Below are 23935 nucleotides of genomic sequence, written 5' to 3' on the forward strand. Positions count from 1 at the left end.
ATTTGCTTTTGTATTAGCTATGAATTTATAGCTCACAGTTAGTGCAGGGCAAATTTCTCTCCATAGCTTGCTCTTTTACATGGTTCTGTGGGATTTCAGTCCTGTGTCTCAGAAACCACTTGCTGACTTGACCCAAAGCCTACTCTTCAGAGAGAAATAGCAGCTCACAAGGAAAATGAAAGAAGTTGTAATGGTCCCTATGGGTTTGGAAAGACAGAGGCTGGGCAGACCTTGCGGGATTCCAGCCTCCTGAGCTGTAGAAAAACTGTGATTCTGGCACTGCCAGTCACTTCATGCATCTTGATGTCCAGGGAGTAGTGACAAAAGGGGAGATGAGACATGCTGAAATAAAATGTTCTCTCATTTGTGCAGAAAAACAGTGTTAGCGTGATAGTGGCCAAGGATCCACTGAGACAGGTCTTGTGTAAACACGTGGAACGCAAAATCTCTGTTTACTTAGGTCCATAACACCAAGTTAATTTGACATCTTCATATTATTGATAAACATACACACTTTAATGACATGTTTTTGCAGTGGAGGAGCTAGCATTCTAAGTGAGGTGGACGTCAAAGAGAGGAAGACGTTGGAAACTAAGGAACACGAATCAGGCAGAAACGGAAGGTCCAGAGGAAAAGCAAAGACTGGATATCTGAAAGGTTGTACCAGCTTGAGCAGACAAAGATGAATACAAGCCAGCAGTACAGTTAAACCAGTTTAAAATAAGTATGGTCAAGTCTTAGACTGGAATGGGTGCAGAAACTGAGAAGGGTTCCCCTACTGCTGTTACAACGACTTAGAGGTGGGGAAAAAACGGTGTGATGAATGCAAGAGGACTTGAATGCCCTGACGTGCACCACTGGTTGACCTTCTGGTGAGGGGTCTGGTGAATGTGGGTGTTTCCATTATTTATCCCAGTGGAACTCTCATATTCTTCCCCATTGAATGGAAAGGGTGTGTACTCCATCTGTGGATGGAAAGATCCCCAGGCAATGCTGTGAATAGAAGCTGTTGAGTTTTCATTGTGAAAGGCTGAGAAATATGTTGCTGTGTGTATAGCAATTTGAATCTCTGTCCACAAAGGAAGGTCTGGCCCTAAATAAATGGGAGCAGGTGAAGAGAGAGCAAAGAAGTGTAGAACAGCAGTACTGCAAAAGGTGGCCAGGTTACCTCTAAAGAGCAACAGAAATACAATCTTTAAATCTACTATTGCATACACATTCCATGAGTGAGTGCAAGTCCATCCATGCTCCCAAGAGTTTTGCATGTATGTGTTGTAGTTACTCCTTAATTTCCGTGTTCTAACCTCAAAACAGAGGATTTGGTCGCACTTTGTTAAAAATTCCTGTGAAGACTCACTATCTTCAGTGGGAATTTGACAGGCTCCCAGCAGAGACTGGTTCTTCTTTCTTACTATTTTTAGAGACAGCTGTAAAGCTGTAGTCAAGAATTGCTTAGGTAATATTTTAAGAAATGACAGCGAAGCACAATGGCATATTTTGACCTTTGGCATTAGATAAGTAATTGGCAGATTAAGTTAATTTTTATTCAAGCGGGGAGCCTTGCTTTTTGCTTGCTGGTGGACTCCTGTACCATCATACAAGATCAAATCACACGGATACGTTTTAAAAAGAGGTTTGGGGTTGCTGTCCTTTCTTTTCCATTTGGTGGAGGAAGACCTCTCTTCTGTTCTCTGTAAATGACAAGTAGTGCATGGTACGTACTCATGTGTGTGTGTGCGTGCATGAGAAGAGGAGAGAATTTTTAATTTCGTGACTGACATTGTAGTAGAGTTACAAATAATTTGAAAACTAACCCAGAAAACATCTTTGTTACTGTGCAGTTGAGGAGCCAGTTTCAAGACCTATGACTCAGTGTAAGTCCTCCAGTGAATTTTCCCTTTTTCTTTTCAGACACTGGGTTATGGGCAAGTCAGAAAGCCAGATGGATATAACTGAAATGAATACTCCAAACCCAGTTAAGAAACTGCGATGGAGTCGCCTGGAAATAGGGCTAGCTGTTGTAGTGGTTCTGCTAGCTATTGTAGCGATCACAATGATAGTTCTGTATGCAACATATGACGGTGAGTACACTTAAACTGTCTTTGAATGTACAAATACATATGAATATAAAAGTATTTTAAGAAATTACAAAAAAAAGCTTTAATAAATAGAATCCAGTTGTTAGTATATAGTAAAGAAAAAATGGAAGTTGCATTATATTAAAATGTTGTATTAGAAAAGACTGTGTTGCATAGTATATATAGCTGCACTACATAAAACATTAAGAAAATAAAATAATGAGGTCAGCTCAGAATTATTTGCCCAATAATAGAAAATTGTACCTTACCCAGTGTATAAAATTAGATGATTAATAGCTGCTACATCATAACGATATTTCATATGTATGTCACTAGACAGTATGACACAATTATCTGAAATGTAAAGCTGCATCCACACTTACTATTGCTGGACACTGACACAAAACTGATTTTTTCCACCAGGGACACTGTCAGTTCATTGGTTTACGCAAAACTGTGGTAAACACTAAATACCTGCTTGGTCTGACTTAGCAATACTTCTGTTTGTAATTAATGCTTCAGTAAGCAAAAAACTACGAAATACAACACTGCTGAAGAAAACCAACCTACAGTGCTCCCTCCATATTCTTGTATATGTACGAAAATCCTATTTATTCCTTTTACAGGGTGTTGCAGCAAGGACTCTCAGTGAGTGTTGTCATACTAGGAGGTTTTGTGATTCAGCAGTCATACCAAAACATTTGAAAATAATTCCGTTCAGGGGCAAATACCCTGATAATTTTTGGAAAAGATAATACAGAGAAGCTAAAATTTCCATTTGGGGTCAAACTAGAATGTTTTCTTATATTGGAAATGAAATGCTTTGTTTCATTTTAAATAACTTAATAGTTTTGTTTAAAGTTTTTATTATAGTCTAGTTCAGTTATGGAATGGAAAAATGCCATTCTGAAATGAAAAATAAAAAAAATGCTTAAAGTCTCAAAAGGACACATTTTCATGTTCCTGAACCTTGTATTTTGTTTAGAAGACTTCAGAGTGAATGTCTCAGAATTTTCATATAATTCCTCCAAAATCTTCTTGTCATTGTAAGGTATTGATAAATACAAACTGACTTTGCAACTGTCTTCAGTCCATGTGCTATTTTTCTCTAAATTTCTTGTCTGTTATAAAAATAATATTTTGCCCACCTCTGATTGATTGATAGGACATTTTCCTCTGATGACTACAAAAATTGCACATGATGAGTGACTAGCACTGAATGACCCTAAATGGATGAAGATGACACTATTTTTAGAGCCTGATCCTATAAATATTCACTTCCTGAGTTTAAGGTGTCCATTCATCTTTATCTTACTGTACACTGCAATTAAATGCAATGCTAAAGTGACTGTCAATGAAAATAATACTTGCAGTAGGTTTTATTATATTGACATTCGGTAAAGAATTAAGAGTATGATTGTATTCTCTTTTAGATGGGGTTTGCAAAACATCAGACTGTATACAATCAGGTAAGAATGAAAATATGTACCTTTTAAATAAATTTATATATTTTTAAACAAAATTACCACCATGTAATGCTCCCATCTAACTGCAGACAAATACGGCACATTGAGGCATGGGATCTGCTAACCCAAATAATTTTCTTAGCAGAGTCCTTCTACAAATGTAAAATCTTGTGATGTGATATTGTCAGAGCTTACAAAGTCATCAGGGTCTGGCTAGTTTAAAACTTAGAAACAGACTGTCCAAAGAATGCCTCCAGCTTCAAGAAATGCTTTAAGTGAATCAGAGGATGGCTCTTCCCCACACCACCTCTAAGTCAGAATCCAGACAGAAGCTATGTCTCCAAAGAAGGTACATTAAAAGAAAGTCTTGATCATTGATAGCCATTAAAGATGCCATGCTACTGTTTGAGGAGATGCAATATTAATCAGGAGATGCAATACTAATCTTCATGTCCAGAAAAAATTCCAAATTTTATAGTCTGAAAAGCTAACTTCATCCTTCAGTCACACCTGCATAAAAAATTCTTAGTTTACAACCTGGTCTAAACTCTACTAGAAGGCTACTAAAATGCACCAGAGAAATGCAGAGTTCCATACTATATATCCTCTAGTAGCAAAGTGGTAGTTGTCCACACTCTCCCTTTCCCCTCACCTATAACTCTCTTATCCTTTCTGTTTTCTCCTCTGGATCCATTAATGCTCGTTTCCTCCCCCCCCCCCCCCCCAATCTACTTCTAAATGTCCCCATTCTCTTCATAACACTTCCTCCACCTCATTAATAGAGACGGATCCTAGGCTCGAAAGCAGCCTCTCTCTCTCTCTCATTCCTCAAGAGAAAGGAGCGTTTAGCTGGCTGTGCCAACATATATTTCAGAAGGGCTCTATTCCAGCTCTGCCCTGCCTTCTCCTTCCATGCCATCCGGCAGTCTTCTCCAAGTCAGGAGGAAACCCCTACACTGCCGATGTATAATCACCTTGTTGTATATCTGTATACTCCTATAACAGGTCTCTTTCGATTATGTGTTTTTCTGGGAGGCTTCTGAAGATGGGGCCCCTGAAATCACTCTCTTGGTGTTACTTTCTGGGAGGCATTCCTGGTTTGCTTTCTCTATCCCTGTAGAATAACTTGGCCACACAGTTCACAAAGGCTGTGGCCCAGTCGCAGAGGGTGGCAAGAAATCTAAAACGGAAGCTCAGAACACGGATCATTTCCCAGCGCCCACACTGTGACCTCTCAGCTTACCAAGCAAACTTCTTGCATTTTGTTCAGCCTTGGTAACCTCCCACTGGAAAGCATCATAAACATTTCTAATAGCTATGTGTTACCTTCATGTCAAGTGGAACTCATAGCTTCTGTGCAGATGCTGCACATCGTGACTGGCCCCTCTGGAAGTTAGGAGACAAGACCTAGGAGAAGCCAGGGAGCCAGTATGTTGATAGGAGACACAGGAAAGGTGGGGAGGAGTCATAAAGGATTTGACAGTCAACACACAAAAAAATCTATGTGCTTGCAAGCAAAAGTACATGTAATTACGTACAGTTGCTAAGGAATCTGAGGTGCATAGCACCCCAGTGGGAGGCTTCCAAAAGGTTTTGGTTCATAGGCCCCATTTAGACTTGCAGACATGCTGGAAACAGCATAGAAAGGTCATCATACTGGTTTCCTTCCTTCCATGGCACTACTCGGTTTAGGTCTCGTTTTAGACAGTAGCCAAAGTGGCTAGGCTACTTGCCCCCACACCTCAGTCCTGCTGGAGTCTTCCATTGGTGAAGGTGCAAGGCCGTCCATTGTCTAAATAAATGCATGTTGTCATCAGCACAGCCTAAGTATCTTACAGAATTTATTTCAGGTGGTCATTGCTGTCTTTCAGTTACATTTCCAAGGTGTTTTTCCGCCACCATGAAAGCTCGTGCTGTGGTTTGAAAAATGATCAAATTAGTTATCTACTTGATTTTTTTAGTCTCTGAAGAGGCTCATTTTCAGCTAAATATTTACCCAGTTCAGATAGAGTACGTAATGATGAATGAACTCAAAATGGAAAAGCAGTAAAAGGTTTGGAGAAATAAGGCATAATGTAAACTGAAGATCTAGCGAGAAGTGGCTAAATGAATTAAGCAGAATAGTTTTACTCTTTTATGCTTCTGTTAAAATATTTAACAGCATGAAAATATTTAAAGGAATAAATAAACATTCTTACAAAATGTTATATTCTCAATACAGAAGTAAAATTCGGAAAACATTACAGTAAGGACAGTGATGGGGAAAAATGGCAGGCCTACAAAATTACATAACAGTGAAGAAGGAGCATTTTTAAAAAAATATAAATTGCCTCAATTCAATGGAGGTAATCATGGTGAGGCACTGGTGAGGCTGCACCTGGAATACTGTGCCCAGTTTTGTTCCCCTCAGCACAAGAAGGACATTGGGGTGCTGGAGCGTGTCCAGGGAAGGGCAGCGGAGCTGGGGCAGGGTCTGGAGCACAGGGCTGGTGGGGAGCGGCTGAGGGAGCTGGGGGTGTTCAGCCTGGAGAAGAGGAGGCTGAGGGGAGACCTGATCGCTCTGCAGCTCCTGGCAGGAGGGGGCAGGGAGGGGGGTCGGGCTCTTCTCCCAAGGAACCAGCGATAGGATGAGAGGAAATGGGCTCAAGTTGTGCCAGGGGAGGTTTAGATTGGATATTAGGAAAAATTTCTTCACAGAAAGGGTGGTCAAGCCCTGGAACAGGCTGCCCAGAGAGGTGGGGGAGTCCCCATCCCTGGAAGTATTTAAAAGACGTGTAGATGTGGCACTGAGGGAACATGGTTTGGTGGTGGACTTGGCAGTGTCACGTTAACAGTTGGACTCGATGATCTTAAAGGTCTTTTCCAACCTAGGCGATTCTATGATTCTATGAAATATAAAATGAGAAAAAAGGAGCCCAGAATGGTTAGCTGGCATCTGCTCAGGCCTTCAGTGCTCAAAGAGCTTCAAAAATAGTTCAAAGAGTTTGTCAGAATTATATAATTTAATAACAAAATAAATTAATATTTTTAAAATGCAATGTAAAGTGCTTAAACCAGAGAAATAAACTGTATTAGTGCTGTTTAGTAATAGTCTTCTGGGATGAATCTACAAGTTTAACAGTACTTCAGATCAGGATTTCATAACAGTTCATCTTGAATTTGGCTGCTTCTTCCAGACCGTGTAGGATAACACACAGGAAAAGTTAGACAGATAGATACAGATAGAAAGCAAGAAATACAAACTTTGGAAAACTGTGGTCTTTCAAGAAATATAATTAGGAATAGACATTAAGTGAAATGGTAATGCCTTACACCAGAACTGACCAATACTATGACAGGTTTTGGTGCAATGAATTTCAAAATTTTGTAATAGGTACAAGCCACTCAATAAAGTGAAGATACTAACAGAATTTATAGCACATTTAATAGAGAAGCTTCAAATAAATGACCAGAAGAAAAATGTAATAATAATTCAATTGGTTATACACAGGGTAAAATATCAGTAACTGCATGATAACGTTATCAAGGTTTGTGAAATCCATTGCAGTGCAGCACATGAAGACACCATGTAATTTGTACATTTGAGCATTTTTTGAATAAGCTGACATAGTCTCTGCTAATTTTCCTGAGCTGAGACAGCACAGACTGATGAGAATAGGGAATTTTGATCTCTCTCATATCAATTTCACCTAGGTAAGCATATTGTGTTTCTTCTATATCCTCCCCAGGTCACTTGTTGTTATGTCAGCTTATATTACTTTATTTGTAAGCATATTGTGTTTCTCCTATATCCTCCCCAGGTCACTTGTTATGTCAGCTTATATTACTTTATTTGTAAGCTATTAAAGCAACAAATGGCAATCAGTAGTACTACAATAAAATTAATCATTAAGAGTAATTGAGATAAGGCTCTACATTCTTCAGTGACAGAAAATTGAATAAACAAGTGAGAATAGGAGCAAACCCAAATGCTGGTTCATCAAAGCAATACTGAGGACTAGTGAAAAGTATACAATGTATTATCTGTATTTATATATGTATGAATTAACCTGTATTAGAATTAAAATAACAAAATATTCCTCAGTCTCACACTTCTCATTTCCAGAGCAAAAATGTCTCAGTGTGTACGGCCATGAACTTACCATAAAGCTTCTTTGGTCACAGGTATCAACTTACAAATAACTTAGAGCATGTTTAGGATTCTGTCCAGCCTAACTGGTCCCACTGACTTCGAAGGGGCAATTCATGTGTCATTATGCTTCTGGGCTTGGTTGATAATAAAATCACATGCCATTGATTTTAATATATCCATGGTATCAGCCACATAAAGAATGGTTATCTTGGGGTTCAGATGTGCAAATTACACTCTTGAGGAGAGTATTCTTGAGAATACTTAATACATGTATTTTGCATGAAGCCCTAAGTGAAAGACCACAGTTCCCATGACTGATCTCTTTCTGTTACATTTGCAGTATTTAAAATTCAAGTTTTGATAAAAGTTGATTAGCTAATATTGGCTAGCCTGGACTTGACAGCAGAAACATTATGATAGGTGATTGTTTTGTGTAATAGTAGTAGGCAAGGAAGATTAAACATATGCTGACTACAAATAGAATCATAGAACCATCGAATGCTTTGGGTGGGAAGGGCCCTTTAGAGCTCCCCCAGCCCAGCCCCTGCAGTGCCAGGGACAGCTTTAACCAGCCCAGGGTGCTCACAGCCCCGTCCAGCCTGGCCTGGGATGTTCCCAGGGATGGGGCCTCCACCACCTCTTTGGGCAACCCCTTCCAGTGCTTCACCACCCTCCTCGTAAAAAATTTCTTCCTTATATCCAGTCTAAATCTATTCTTCTTTAGTTTAAATCCATCACTCCTTGTCCTGTCAAGACAGGCCTTGCTAAAAGCTTGCCCCCACTCTTCCTGCAGCCCCTCTCAGCGCTGCCAGGCCACACTCAGGCCTCCCCGCAGCCCCCTCCTCTCCAGGCTGAGCACCCCCAGCCCCCCCAGCCTGGCCTCGTAGGAGAGGGGCTCCAGAGCAACCTGATTCCACAGTTAAAGCAAGGTTTGATATTACATAGACATTTAATAATTTCTCAGATTTATGCAAGATTTGGATTTCTCTTTTTTTTTTTTTTTTTTTTTTCTTAAAGTGACAAGACAGTGGATAAGAACCATCTATTCTTTGTGTCACAAGATTTCTCTATCCTACCGTTACTTTTTGGCAGGGCTGGCACACTGCTCTGAATGAGCCAGCTGTGATGTCTGGTCCTGGCTATTAAAGTCTTTGTTGCTGGACTGACACGTGCCAAGATAATCCAAGGGACAGCACTGCCCTTCAGATGCTGCTCCAGCCTAGCAGAGAGATTCATAAGGATACCCTTAAAACAGGAGATTTTAGTAAGAATTAACAATATTCCTCTTTTACAGCAAATAGATGGAGCTAGGACAGGAATGAAGTGCACCATTCAAAACATTCCCCTTCCCCTAAATGAAATAGGACAAAGTAGACAGAAACAAGTACCAGAGTTTACACAATCACAGCACAGTTGAGGTTGGAAGTGGCCTCTGGAGACCACAGTCCAACGGCCCTGCTTAAAGCGGAGTCAGCTAAAGTTGCTCACGATCTTGTCCAGTCAGGTTTTGATTATTGCCCAGATAGAGACTTCACAACTTCCCTGGCAACCCATTCCAGTGTTTGACCACCCTTATAGTAAGAAGTTTTTTCTCATGTTCAAAAGGATTTTTTTTTTTTTCTTAATTTTCTGTATGCGTCCATTGCCTCTTGTCCAAGTTTGTAGGCAGAGGGGAAATTCCTTGCTCTCATAGACTGGACAGTAGGACTGGATGCTTGGCTTTCTCAAGAATGGGTAAAAAGCAAGTGTCAAACTTAATAAAAACATGAGTGAATTTCACAATCTCTGGCTGTTGGCATGATCCTGTGTCCTTTCAAATTGAAGTCAGGCTACCATTGACTTCAGAAGGAAGAGATCAAGTGCTAGGCATTGCACCTATTTCCACAGTGGGTTTTATGCTACTTAAGCAGTCTAAAATTGAAAATGCGTTTGTTCATGGCTTTTTCCATCATCCAAGGACTGGAACATTGTAAAACCATCAGATGTTGGCCTAAAATATAACACTCTTAAGCCAACTGAAGATCCCAAGAAAAATGAGGAGGGGGTGGGAAAGGCAAGTCAACATAAATATTATAGCCCGTCTATCCACCTCTCATTTCCACCAGCATAACAGGCATGGAAAATATTGAAAGTACTGGAGAAATAACTATAAATATTTGACTCACCCATGTGGGAGGAATGAACACTTGAAATCACAAGCCTCACCATTTACTAAAAATAATGTCTGAAAAATGGGAAGGATAATCGGTATCCTGGGAAAGCAGAGGTATCACTAGCTCTTGCTTGACTCCTAGCATCTCTCCTTTCTGTGAGAGACTTCGTGCTGGCATACTAGTCGTGAAAGCACTCTAGGTGGAAGAGGAATACCAAAAAAGAAAAAGCCCAGAAGGCTTATGAACAGCAGCTGGGAAACTGTCATCAAGGAATTAGACTTCATTAGAGAATCCCATGTCACCATCAGTCAGTGACCGGTTAGTCTTTGACGAGCCACATCAAGAGGGTCAACAGGGAGAGCAAGAGGCAGTATCGGTTCTAGAATAAAATGTGAAATAGGTCTAAAAAAATCAATGTAGATTCAGGAAGGCATTAATAGGAAAGCTTTCTTGCCAAGAACTTAAATGGGACGACAAAGTCATTATTTTATTGAAATAGATGGGTTCAGCAGAGCCTACACCACACTTAATTACTTAAATGACATTACAGTGGATACTTAGCCTCTAATTTGCCTTGTGCTTTTAATTTCTCTTTTCACCACATTTTAATACAAAGAAGTCAGTAAATGAAACATCTTACATTGTATTTAAAACTGAGCAACCACTCATAGGGGGTAGGAACATTAGTCAGCTTACCCATCAGTAAACACAGGCAACAGAAAAGTATGTACATTATGGGCAGAAAAGGAATAGTAATTTGTTGTTCACTGACTAGTACTTTGTTTGGCCTAGGATATTCAAGTAGGCTTGAGCCTGTTCTAAACTAAAGGAAATATATTTATTGCTTCCCTCTTCAGAGCAAGGAAATGTATGCATTTATTTTCTCTAAAGATTCCTTATGCCTTGATTTGTCTTGTATTACAGCAGCCCGAATCCTTGAGAACATGGACACCACTGCAGAGCCTTGTAATGATTTTTACCAATATGCCTGTGGAGGATGGCTTAAGAGGAACGTCATTCCAGAAACCAGCTCCCGTTATAGCAACTTTGACATTTTAAGAGACGAACTAGAAGTTGTTTTAAAAGGTCAGTGGGGTTTATGTTTGTGGACTATATAAAGTTTCTTCTTTGGCTTACATGTTATTCTAATAAGATGTGGTTGTCTAGCAAAGCTTAAAATACTACCAAATATTTCAGTTTCTTTGTCTTCAGTTCAGGGCAAATCTGCTGCAAACTTTTTGCTTGGAGAATGCTGTGGAAGTTATGCTGTTGTGTCTGACAGTGGAGCGGAGTTGACCAGACCTGACCTTTCTGGTATCTGGACTCTCTGTGCTCATCTGCATATTATAACAACTAAAATCCGTATCGTTACCCTCATGCACTAACAATAGCAGCCAAGCTAGGTGAAGAAGAAAGAGGTTTGCCCGTGTCCGAGTCAGCTGAAATGCTGGAAGTTGCTCTCTGGCAGCCCTGTGTCCTGTGTATCTGTATGCCATCAGCTAAATCCCAAAGAGCAGGCAAGCAATTTTCTAACTAGTCACATAATAAACTTACAAATACTCCTTTTTCCACAAAATGTAATAGTGTCCAACTGTCCATATTCCCCTTTTTCAGGCTAAAATAGCAGAGTCAAAGAAGTCTGTACTCATGAAACATTCTCCAAACCACTCCCTCTAGACTGAATATCCTTTTTTCACTTGGCATATCTTCTGGTTTTGCCAGGTTTGCAGTTTATGGATGCTAAAGTGTTCCTTAGGCTTAAGTTTCTGTGGACCAAAGCAATTGTACAGTAGTAATTGGAGTAACTGTAAAGTAGTGGCCAGAGTGGGCTGCCCCACAAGGGAAGACGCGCCGGGAGCCGACTGTGACTCGAGGCAGGCAGGGACAGAGGCCTCACAGACAAGGGGCTCAGTCCCACAGGACCCAAACCAGAAGAGCAGAGCAGGTCCGGTGACAGTGACCAGGTTCAGCCAGCAGCCCTGTGACCACCAGGCAAGTCCACAGTCATGCAGCAGGTCTGCAGACAAGTCAGCCAGGCAGGGTCAGGCTCAGCAGGGTACGAGGCCAGGTCCAGCATACCTACAAGAGCCTGGGCAAGGACCACAGGCAAGGGGCTGACCTGGACTGCTGCTCCTGAGCCAACAGGCACAGGGTGCACAAGTGGAGGCACCAGATGTGGCTTCTGTGGCTCCTTCTTACAACTTAGCCGTTGTCACAGAAGTATGATCCGCGGTCACACAGCTGCACCATACCAAAGCAGACCTTGAACACAAACAGCTAAACTCCTGGCTGCAGTGAAGAGATTGCAGATTAAAATGACAGGAAAAGATGGTTACAGGCTGGTCAGTGCAGTTAGAGCCTGCTGGTACACCTAGGGCCCTGACAGCACTTTGCTTCATACAATAGCTTGGTCACCTAAAAACTGTCCCTGAAAAGTCAGAGCATTTGTATTCCACCAAGGATGATCCACAGAATATCTACCTGACTCCTTTATGCTCAATATATTAACACAGACTGATGTAATTGCAAGCCATATAATCTCCAGAGCTTTTTCCCCTCAGCTTTTGAAAGGCAAAGCCTCCCTGGAGTTTGAGATGGACAGGGAGCACTTATCGTCCACCCTCTGGTCCTCAGGATGGTATCCTCTATGGTTCCTTAGCATCTTTCCAATAAAGATCAGGCATAAAGATATATTTGCTGTATGTGTGTTTCAGATGTCCTCGACAGACCAAGCAGTAACGATATAACAGCAGTGCAGAAGGCAAAAACCCTGTACAGATCATGCATAAATGAAAGTAAGTGTCTCCTGAATTTACTGCATATAGGATATGTAAATATCATCCAAAGAATCCCATCTTCACAGTCAGCTATACCGATATCCTCCTACTTTCTGTGCATAATTTTTCAGAAATTCTTTGTGAAAACTAAAATGTATCCATTCTATGAAGTCAAATAAGAATGTCAATAGTAAAGTTAGTACTGTTTCTCCTGTTTTACTTGCTTTGGTATTTTGGGTGGGATTACATTACTCTTCTGTTACCAGTTTGCTGCAGATACTTAATCTCAAACCCTTTCAGTTAAATGTGAGTTAACTTCTTTTGTAGAAATTATCAGGGATGAGGTGGAAAATAACTGGCATACCAGGCTTCTAGAAAGACAGGGAGATTATTTATTTCAAGAATTTGAGCTAGATGCTGCCACTAGAATGAGGAGCAGTAAAACAGTTACCAGTGATTCCTGAATCACATGTTTTTATAGTTTCTCTAATGTTATTAATACTTCTCAAAACTCTTATTTCAAGCTGTCTGCGGAGTGAAAATACAATAGTTCTTCAGTGTCATGGTCACAAGGATTTGCATATGCTCTTTGCAGTCATGACCAAAACATGTTTTTAAAATTAAATGTTAAAGCATGGTCATACATCAGAGCATGCTCCTATTGTGGTGATGGTGAAAACATATTTCTCAGCTTCATTACCCTGAACTCATTATAATAGTATAACATTTGTGTGTTTTAAAATGTCATGGTAACTAATTTTATTTTTCCAAAAGCTACCATTGATAGCCGAGGTGGAAGGCCTTTAATCAATTTATTGCCAAAAGTATCTGACTGGCCTGTAGCAACAAGTAACTGGGATTCTTCCTATGGTAAGATAATCTGTGTTTATTTCCTTTTCGGTTAAATTTCTAAATTACTGTACTTTTCATTGCTTACCAAAACCAGAGACTGAGTATACCTTTCATTTGCTTAGGTACTGCTTGGACAGCTGAGACAGCTATTGCACAGCTGAACTCCAGATATGGGAAAAAGGTCCTTATTAATTTTTTTGTTGGCACAGATGATAAAAATTCCACAGCACATATCATTCATGTAAGTGTTCCTGGGTGGCATCGCCTTGTTTATCATAAAAATGCAGCAAAGTAACTAGAAGCATAGAGGTAAATGTTAACCAGGAGAAACAGTGATTTTAATTTTACCAGCCTAAGTTGTAGATGAGTTTGTGAATCTATGTAGTTTTCAAACTTAAATGATCAGTTTCACAGTGTACTGTCCATTCTCAACATTAACATCTTTATTCTGTGCACTCATACACTGTTATTCTCAGTGAGACAGGAATAACAGAGACATATATAGACACACAGACAATTTATGTGTACACTGGACAGATGACAGACATGATCTACTTATATATGCATGCAAGCAAATAGGTAAACACGATTTCCTTACCATGTGCTTCAGGCAGAAAGCTCTGTCACTGAAAACCTGGGCTACGGTCCCGATGGCAGCAAGCCCACAAAGGGGGTCATGTTTTTACAAGGTATTCAGATGCCAGAGTACTAATGGGACCTGCAGTCAGCTGGCACAGATATGAAAGTGGCTGAGAACATTTGCATAAGGAGTATGTCGAGAGTGCCGTGCCTGTAAATGTAAGATGATCTCTGAAAATGGAAAATCCAGAGGAGGACAGTATTACCTGTGGTAACACTTCACCAGCTACTCCTGAGACACAACAGTTACAAGAGCAAAGGTCTAATCTTTCTGTCCATGGGTGGATAGATCCTGGACTACATTGCATGTATGAATTTCAAAGATGCAGTAACTGCCTTGCTTGTCTGTGGACTGTTTTGTCTTCTGTACATCCACTGTTTTCACAGTGGTTACACGTAGCATGTATTGTTCAGCAACAGAAAAGAAGACTGAAAAGAAAGACAAAAAGCATAAGGAGAGTGAGAAGAATTAAAGGAGGGCAACAGGATGAGAGAGAAACTTCCCTTTGGCCAGAAGATAATTTGGCAAGAGTGAAGCATCAGCAACCTATAATTGACCAAAGAATAGTACAGTGCTATGCCATTTTGTCCTTAAGCACTTTTTAATTTTTATTTGAATTTACAGATTGATCAGCCTGGGCTTGGCCTGCCTTCTCGTGACTATTACGAATGCACTGGTGCATACCAAGAGGTAAGATCAAGCTGACAGATCACTGACTACATTTTAGAAGTTTCAGCCTATATTTTCAAGGCAGACATATCCTTAAGAGTGGGGACAGACAAAGAACAGGAGCCCAAGAGATTCCCCAAAGAGATTCCAGTACTGCCCCTGGGAAGCATCACTGGGAGAATTGGGGAAACTGGAATTAGAAAGGTAATGATGATGAGCATTTAAACAAGGTTGATCTGCAGGTGAGAACAGCATGTGTGACAGACTGGAGAAGGAAGTTCTAACATGGGTAAGTGCGAGAAAGCAAGAGAGCCAAAAGGGAAATGAAGAGGATATAGAGAAATGAGATTAAGGGCAAGCAGAAATAAGTTAGCTAAGAAGGGGAGGGAGCGTAACAAGTGTCCTGAAGATGAGGCGTTACCATATTATGCCATAAATGTTGGTGACCTAGTTTGATTTTCCTGGCTGCGCTGGGAGCCAAGGGGGTGTTGTCTAGGCTCCAGTTGCCAGTACGTACCAATTGTCTCTGCACTGGCTGAGAAGACTGCACGTTCCTCTGGCATCACTACACCCCGGACATCTCAACCTGTCTCCTTTCCTGTTTCCCCTTCCCTTCTCTTCCATTCCTCTTGTAATCACTGAACATACATGTGGAAGAAAAGTAGTAGCTTTTCCACACAACTCCTGTACGATTATGCAAGTCAGAAGAGGAACAGCTACTTGACTTTTTAGGACCTCTTGGAAGGAAACAAACATGACACAATTTAGCTTTGTTACACAGCTTCTGCCAGGCTTCACAGCTGAGTCAAGAGGTACCTCGTAACTGTTAAAGTTGTATTAAGATAGAATATGAGTGCTTATGGATCACCCCGTTCTGTCACTACAAAATGGATGCCACTTCTGAGCTATGATGAGCTGGCATTGACTGGCAAGTGCTGCAGGTGTCAGTGGAGTCCAGGTGGACTAATCATATCACTGAGAGGCTTAGAAAGGAAAAAAGAACCATTCAGAACCAAAGACACACTTTTCCACGTGAAAGATCTGAAAAGATCACAGTCCCCTAAGTCAACTGCTGAATGAAAATGCAGCAGCTAAAGCATGTGATATCATAGAAATCGCTTCAGATATATAAAATCTCATATGGTAGTCTTTAATTCATGTTTAGTTATTATTCATACGCATTTTCATTAACTTGTTAGCACTGACACTGCATTCCTTGTTGCTAATCTTGGTTGTGCTTTAAGTCCTTGAGAGCCAAGTATATGTATTTGCTGAAGTCAGTGGTAGCTGAAACTGCTATCACAGTAACCTTTCATTAGACTGTTTTCTTCTGTGTAATCAAATGCAGAACCAATGAGCAAGCATACAAAACGTTTTGGTTTTGTCGGTATTTTGCTGACGTGCTAACAGTTAATACTCTTAATACTGATTACATTTAATTACAGATCATATGCTAGTAAAGACAATCATTACCATATTAACTGTTCAGTTACATTATTATCACGTGTTATGGCCTCTAGGAGCTGGCTCATGTATCGCAATTTGCTCTCCTCCTTGTATTACATCAACTGCAGCACTAAAAGACAATTCCCATTCTAATCTCTGACCTACCAGAAGGTATCATGCTCTTTCCACTGCTGGGAAGTAGAGGAGGAAGTATTTAAAAAAACCCACTGAAAGGCAGATTCATAATATTCTTACAAGCATGAGTACTTCAAGCAAGAGACTTTCCTCTTTTCAATCCCTGTACTCCGATAGCAGCCTTTTCTTGGCCCCGTTTCCTGCTGTGTCATTCTACTCTTTGAGCTGTATGTAGCAAACAAGATAGCTGCCTCCTGCACTTTAGCCTCTGGCTTTGTCAGGACTGCCCACCGCAAAGCTACAAGTGGAATCTGTGAACAAGAGATATTAAAAATCTTTTTCCCTTGTAAAATATATGACTCCTCTCCTCATACAGGAGTTATTCTGATATCTAAGTTCCCACTAAAATATGTGAGGGTATTTATACAGTCCATCTGAAATCAGCCAACTTAGCTCTTTGCTACCTGACCATACCATGATCTGCACTTTAGGCCAAAAGTAAAGTCCATTGATTGGTACCTGAAGGTCTCTGTTGACTTACTGGTTTGGGGTAATGTCTGCACTGAATTCTTATAAAATGTGTTTGGATATTTTAAAATGGCATTTACAGGCTTGGTGAGCGCTCTCTTTTGTGACTTGTCATAGCTGTCAGTGGGCTTTTCTCTTTCTGCTAGAATAATCTAGCTTGATTAAAAATAACACTGAGAGTTCAGCCCTTCAGGATGCTGTGAGCCACCTGCCTGTTTGAAGTCTGCCGTCAGTACTTTTCACGAGCCGCTCAGAGTTTTCCAGCGCACACAGCCTGTTATAGCACAGCGTTGTTGGCAGGTAGGGGAGGCTGACAGGAGGTGGATGGCAGGGAAGGTAGCTATCAGAACGGCTGTATGCATGTAGCGTTCTTTAAAGGGGTGCGTCCTACTGCCATAGGAGCTGAACATACCAAAATATTTCTATTAATAAAGCTGATATGCACACCTCATTAATCCTAGGTTTTATCACTGTTTTAGTACATTATGCTATTTCGCATAAAATAGAGTTATTTGATAGCTAATCTAATATTAGGTATTTTTATTTGCATTTAGAAAGCATATGAAAACAGCATTTCTGTTGATAGAAAAATGAGTGTGGCTTAAAGAGGAATTAGAATAATATAAAGTTCCATAAAATATAATGAGATCTGTAGCTATTTGGCAGTGTAACCCTTAAGAGAATATAATTCCATATTTCCATTCTTATCCTTGGTGAATTCTGATATGTTACATTTAATATATACTATATAGTATATCTAGGTATGCTAAATTTAGATACAGCAACATGATTTCTAAATGTTCCAAGAAGCAACAGAGGAGATACACTGCTTCTGGGAGTAATTTTCCCACAATGCTAATTCAACGCGGTCCATCGGCATTTCTCTCGGTTTTATGTTTCTGGGAACGTTGCTCTTTGGAAGCGGTATTTTCGGAAATTGTAATTAAAGTGAGCTAGAAAAACCACGGGTGATGGTTTAAATATGGACGTACAAATGTCTCATTTTAAATAATGAAAACACAGTGCAGTAGTTGAGACTGTTTAGCTTTGAACAGTGCTACAAATTATACAGCAATTTTCCATGAGGGAATTTTCGAAGTTAATTTCTATTTGTGATCTAACAGTATTTCAGAATAAACTACTATTAAACTATTTAAGAAAGGCATGAAGAACTGTAGTTCACAAAAATGAAGATGAAATCTTAAAGATAATCAAGATATGCTATACTTTGAAGAGTTTTGTCTTTAAAATGTTTGTATTTTTTCCTGCAGGCATGTTCTGCCTATGTTGATTTCATGATTTCTGTAGCTAAACTAATCCTACAAGAAAGAAATATTTCTTTCAACGAGAGCCAGATTTCTGAACAAATGAAAAGAGTTATGGACCTGGAGAAAGAGATTGCCAATGTAAGAAAAACATTTTTAAAGTATCCTTTAAATAACTGACTTTTTCCTTAATACCTAAGAAAGCTAACTGTAAGCTGAGTTGTTAAGTTACTTGTTAATGTCATTTTGTGGGATCAAAAGCTGACCAAAAATGTATGGGGCCTGGCACACCTAAGAGGAACACATAATAAGACAGACATGCCTTCTAAGGAGCAAGGGAAAATATTTGAGTTAGCTGTTTTCCAAATAGCAAAGTGTTTTATCCTAATCTGTTCACAGAAGCCCTTCAAGAGAAGAAAGAGAGCATGCGCAAGAGAGCCTTGGTTTCTGTTTAGTCTGTTTTAGGAAGTGAGTTTGGGGAGATGCTGTCGGGCCTCTTCTCCCTTTGTCCTTTTTTCCCCGTGGGCTGTTTGGTTATCCGAGCAGTAGATTCCCAACCCTTGGCCTGCCATGCAACACAAAGTAATGTTTGTCCTGCACAAGCTGCTCCACAATGCTGATTGTTCCAAGTGCATTTTTAATCAAACACTGTTCTCCATTAAAGTATGGCTTGGAGAAATAGCTAGAATCTGAACAGAGGAAAACAAATGGAAATTCAAGCATTCATGAGCAAAAACATTGCTTATGATTATTAAACGTTTCAGAAGGACCTGAAGCCGAGGATGGCTGTAAAATGAGCCAAATACAAATTTTCTAGCTTCAGCTATTTTTCAAGTTACACTGATAGTAAGGGCACGTGTTTGGCAGAGGAATACCTTCCCCCCCCCCCCCCATTTGTATAAACGAAAACCATCTGATTTCGATTTTCTTCACATTTTCCTGAGAAAAAACACCTCTGGGCTTAGATCAGAGATGGAAAATTATTAGAAGAACAGGAATTCATTGGAGAAAGATTTGAAGGGGACTATGAAAGGAAACCACAACTGAAATGTCTCTACAGCAGTTGCTGCTGATAGAGAGTGCAGCTGGTGGAGGGTAAGCTGCTGTTGCCTCGGCTTTTAACTTCTTTCATCAAAAACTCAGCACTAGCCTGAATGTTTCTGGAAGAGAGATGGCATTGTGTTCTTGGGAATTTGTTAAAGAAAATGCAGAAAAAAGTACTGAATGCATAATAGATTAGGAAAGAGGAAGTGGAAGAGAAATCTTTTTTAAAAAGTGATAGAGATAAAATCAGACTTGGCATGACTGATTTTTCGAAACAGTTTAAATGGGTAAAATACACTATTCTCACTCCTGACCGAGTCAGTTAAGAGTGCTCAGGCAGTAGCGATGTAGGTTCTCCCATGAACTACTCTCATGGATCACAAGACCGCTCTTTTCCCATAGTTGTTTGTGTACCTGCATTTTCTCTCTTTGCCATAAAAGAAAGCGGAAGCTAAAAGGGGGTGGAGTATGAGGGGAGCAAGTGCTGATGCTGTCACAAGGTACTTCTGCATGAGAACAAGGGTATGAAAGAGGACACAAGAATGCACTTCAGAAGCCTGCAGAAGCATCCTTGCAAGGGACACACTAGTGTTTGAGGAAAAGGACAGGCAGCTATCGAAGAGAGTATTCAGAGACGAAGGGGGTAGTTACCATTAGGTGCTGGTTTTGCCTCTTCTCAGTCTACGTTGTCCCCGCCCTAATCCCAGAGACCATCCTGCTGACATTTGCTATCTGAAAACCCCAGTGATTAACTCGCCTCATAAAGCACCACCGCAGACACAGTTCTCTGGCAGTCAGGCAGTTTTATCGTCTATAAGAAATATCCCTAATACAGTCATGCCATTAAGGCATTAACGTATGCACGTTTAACACACTGATGCAAAGCCATATTGCCTAGACTAACAGAAAGCTTATGATTTGAGTTATGACTCCCTTCCTATACAGTGGTTCCAGAAAGAACGTATCAGATAGCACGTGCATCCTGATCAGAACGCTCACACTGCGCTCCTACCACAGCATGCTGGTCGCCCTACACTCAATAAATACATCTCCTTTATTCCCTTCTCCCAGGATTTTTGTAACTATCGGTAACAGTGTCTACTCAGCGCTGTGAGTCTGTGTTCCAGTCAGTGTTCCTGCACAGCCTGAGTTGCTGATGCCGTAACACAAATCCAAAAAGTAAAGATCCATTTTATCATCAGAAATTTAGTTCATTTAGTCTATCCTTTTATATACTTTTTATCTATAAGATGCTGTCCATACTTACATGTGAGGAACTTTACAGTTAATGCAACCTTATAGTAATGTGTTAAGCCAGAAACACTAATTTTCTTTCTTTTTACTTCCACTTAGAAAATTCCTGTGAACTGACTCAATGTACTTAGTAATTTTCTCATTATTAACTTTGATAGGCAACAACAAAACCTGAAGACAGAAATGATCCACTTTTGCTGTACAATAAAATGACCTTGGCACAACTCCAAAACAACTTCTCATTGGAAATCGATCATAAGGTGAGCGATCAATAATCTGGTATTTTAACCTCTAATTTATGACTGATGAGACTAAATAATGAAGCCTGACAATTTTTTCTTTTAAAGACATTTCTTTCTTGAGCTTAGACATATTTGAAATTGAACAGGATACCTGACACCCACACAATATATTACCTAACCATCTGATGACATTAAATGATATGTAAAAGACCGTGCTGCTGTGCCCACTGTTTCTCCTAACTTGAAGGCAGATCTGGCCACTCCGCTTCAACATAAAGAGATGGAAAAGGACAAAGGAAAAAAATACCATGAGCTTGACTTACCCTCCTGGGTTCAGGATGGTAAATCTTGGAAAACTTGCACATACGTAACCCTTGCTGGAAGTCAGGAGAGTATTAAAATACAAATAAATTCCCGTCCTGTAATTACCACAGCAACTCCGGAGAGCCCAGGACAAAAGTTAGGACTGCAGCCACCAACTGATTCAAATATGTCGTAGTGTGCCTATTCAGGCCCTCTGTGTTTATCCAGAGCTGCAGATTCAGAACAAAAATTCCTGGTTTTCCAACATTCCCTCTGTAAGATGGGCTCCCAAAGCAAGCAGAAAGGAGCCCAGGAAGTCATGACTATGAATCAGGAAAATTCTCCCCATTCCTCCCACTGTAGCTCCCCCAGGATGTTTCAGCTCTGCCTTTTCTCTCACCCCAAGCCACGTGCCGTTTGTGCACGGCACCACAGAGTCTCGCTAAAGAATAGCCAAAGGTTTGATAGCATAGGTATGCCTCCTCAGTAACATGTCTTACTAGACATGGATATTTTTTATCATAAATGACTTCTACTTCAGTAGAAGTCTTGCACAACAGGCAAGCAGGTTAACTAATGGTCACATGGAAAGCACTGTGGTCTGACTGGCAGGAGCACATTATTGAGTCTTTTGAGGCCAGTAAGGTACTACGAAATATTATTATTCCTACCACAGTTTCATAATCACTGCTATTTTTATTGACTTTAAATTCTTCAACTTTAAATTATATGACAGTTCATTTCTGCCTAGCTTAATTCGTTTCATAATTTACCTTCTCCCACAGGTCTTAGGTGAACAGTTACCATTACAGTCATAATGCCAGAAAGTAACTTCTCTTGCCACAGAATGGTATTGCCCTCGTTATTTTTAGTTCCTGGGGAGTGCTGCAGATCAGCAATAATCATCTGCTCTAAATTTATCCAAAAATGCTCAGAAGACTCATGATGGGAGTTGGTAGCGTTGTTGTAATGGTCTAAGGATAGAACAGCAATTATTCCTAAGATTAGTTTGAAGTTTGCTGCTGCTCTTTCAAACCTGAAGTGATTCTATTCCTGAAAGCTTATCTGCCTTCCCCAGCTACATCAGTTTGTCTGATGAAAGATGGTACCTCTCCCAATAAAACTTTCCTCTCAAAAGATACAGACTGGGAAAAATCACCAATACTTTTCAAAGTAATAGGCATAAGAAAAATTTTAAAAATTAACAAAAATTTATGAAAAAAAAGTACAAGATTATTTGCTGTTCGTAAATGTAATACCTTCCTTTTCATTACTACAATGAATACCTACCCAGTGTGGTAAAAGCACTGAGTGGCTCTAGAGTTCTGATGATGATTTTCAGCTTCTGCTCTGTATGATTTTCTCAGTCAAACGGTGGCCCACAGAGGCCATGGATTAGGAAATCTTGGGCCAATATGGAGAATTTGAAGCGGTGTATATAGAGTTAGCTGTAACATCAGTGTCATTTGCTAAAAGAGTGAATGGAGAAATTGGAGGAATATATAACACTGTAGAATCGACAGTATTGCAAGCTGAAGGATCTGTCTCCCTCAGCTGGTATCATATGGAGGAAGACCAGTAACACACACAATACTTGGGGAAATACTTAGCTTGACAGCAGCTGCAGGTGTGAACTTCCTGGGTAGGAGTATGCGGAGGTTATAACCTCCCACTAATACTGCTCTTGCTTTGGGTTACGTGATGGAGGAACAGCAACGTGGCTGCACGCAGCCCAGCTTCTTTGCCCACTTAGGGCATGGCTGCATGGCTCAGATCCCCGGGCTGTGCAGCCGAGCAGTGACCGCAGTCCGCGTTCTCCTAGTAAGCAAGAGAATGACTCTGTGTTCTCCAGTCAGTCCTTTGACCATCTACACTCTGAGGCATGTGATATTACTAACCAAAGACTTACCAAAGGGAAATTATTTTTCATATCAGCAAACTAGTAAGACTTTCCAGTTGAGAGTGCCCACACACTAAAATAATGCTCTGTTCAGACCAGATGGACACTACAGAATGAAAACTTAACAGAAAGTAATTTTCATAGATCCTGGATCATGAAAGTTATGTGATCCTCTCGCAAAAGCGAGTACCAGCATAAAGGAAATGGGAGCTTAGGACCAGAGAGGCAGCAAACGAACAAGAACTCTAGCCTTTGTCTGAGAATTGTCTTCACAGCATGCTGCAGACTGACCTGCTATCAAATTAGTTGCTTCTCCAATATCTAGTACTGTGGCGTGCAGAGGAAAATTCATTACAGATAGTGGATTTAGCGTGTTTGTTTTAAAGCCTATTAAAATAAATCCTTTTACGGACTTCAGTGTACTTCAGAACGAGTCCTTACCATATGCTTCAGAATGGATTGTCAAGTATACCACCAATCTTACGGTCCCACAGATCCAGAGACACATTGTACAGAAAATCAGGCTGTTAGTCATGCTTTGACTTAAAAGTTTTTAGCCAAATATAGCAAAAAGGCAACTGAAAATTTTACTTAATATACCATTTCTGCTTTTCCAGGGTAAAAGGAAGGGTTCATAACATTTTTTGTTGTGTTAGTCTGAAATCAAAACAATGTCTTGACCCTTTCTGCTGAATACCACCCTATTTTAATAGGATTTTAGAGCACAGAGGATATAAATTATCTCAGATCAGTTATTATTATGATGACTCCATTTACAAATAGTGCAACTATTAGGAAAACCAAAGGCAGAGCATCTGTGTTATGCAAACATATTTAAACTGGAAAAAACAGCTCAATACGGTTTCTTTATGATTTAACCACATAATAACGCATCTTGATTTTTCAGGTATTCAGCTGGTCAAAATTCATAAATGACATAATGTCAACCGTACAAATTAAAGTTGAGAACACCGAACACGTCATTGTTTATGATCCAGAATACCTTATCAGGCTGAAGTCTATTCTTAATAAATACACTCCCAGGTAGGTA

General features: G+C 40.2%; 1 protein-coding gene across 1 annotated transcript in view; it reads left to right on the forward strand.

Annotated features, from left to right (window-relative positions):
- The first annotated feature begins 1921 nt into the window (after nucleotides 1-1921).
- The window catches only part of MME (membrane metalloendopeptidase), a 45885-nt gene continuing 23871 nt past the window's right edge, over nucleotides 1922-23935 (forward strand). The window contains exons 1-10 of the mRNA XM_009482669.2: nucleotides 1922-2081; nucleotides 3512-3547; nucleotides 10754-10915; nucleotides 12544-12624; nucleotides 13381-13476; nucleotides 13581-13699; nucleotides 14723-14788; nucleotides 18148-18282; nucleotides 20598-20699; nucleotides 23792-23928. Coding sequence (XP_009480944.2) covers nucleotides 1922-2081; nucleotides 3512-3547; nucleotides 10754-10915; nucleotides 12544-12624; nucleotides 13381-13476; nucleotides 13581-13699; nucleotides 14723-14788; nucleotides 18148-18282; nucleotides 20598-20699; nucleotides 23792-23928 — 1094 coding nt within the window. The remainder of the gene's footprint in view (nucleotides 2082-3511; nucleotides 3548-10753; nucleotides 10916-12543; nucleotides 12625-13380; nucleotides 13477-13580; nucleotides 13700-14722; nucleotides 14789-18147; nucleotides 18283-20597; nucleotides 20700-23791; nucleotides 23929-23935) is intronic.

Source organism: Pelecanus crispus, chromosome 9 (assembly GCF_030463565.1).
Source record: "Pelecanus crispus isolate bPelCri1 chromosome 9, bPelCri1.pri, whole genome shotgun sequence".
Taxonomy (NCBI): Eukaryota; Metazoa; Chordata; class Aves; order Pelecaniformes; family Pelecanidae; genus Pelecanus; species Pelecanus crispus.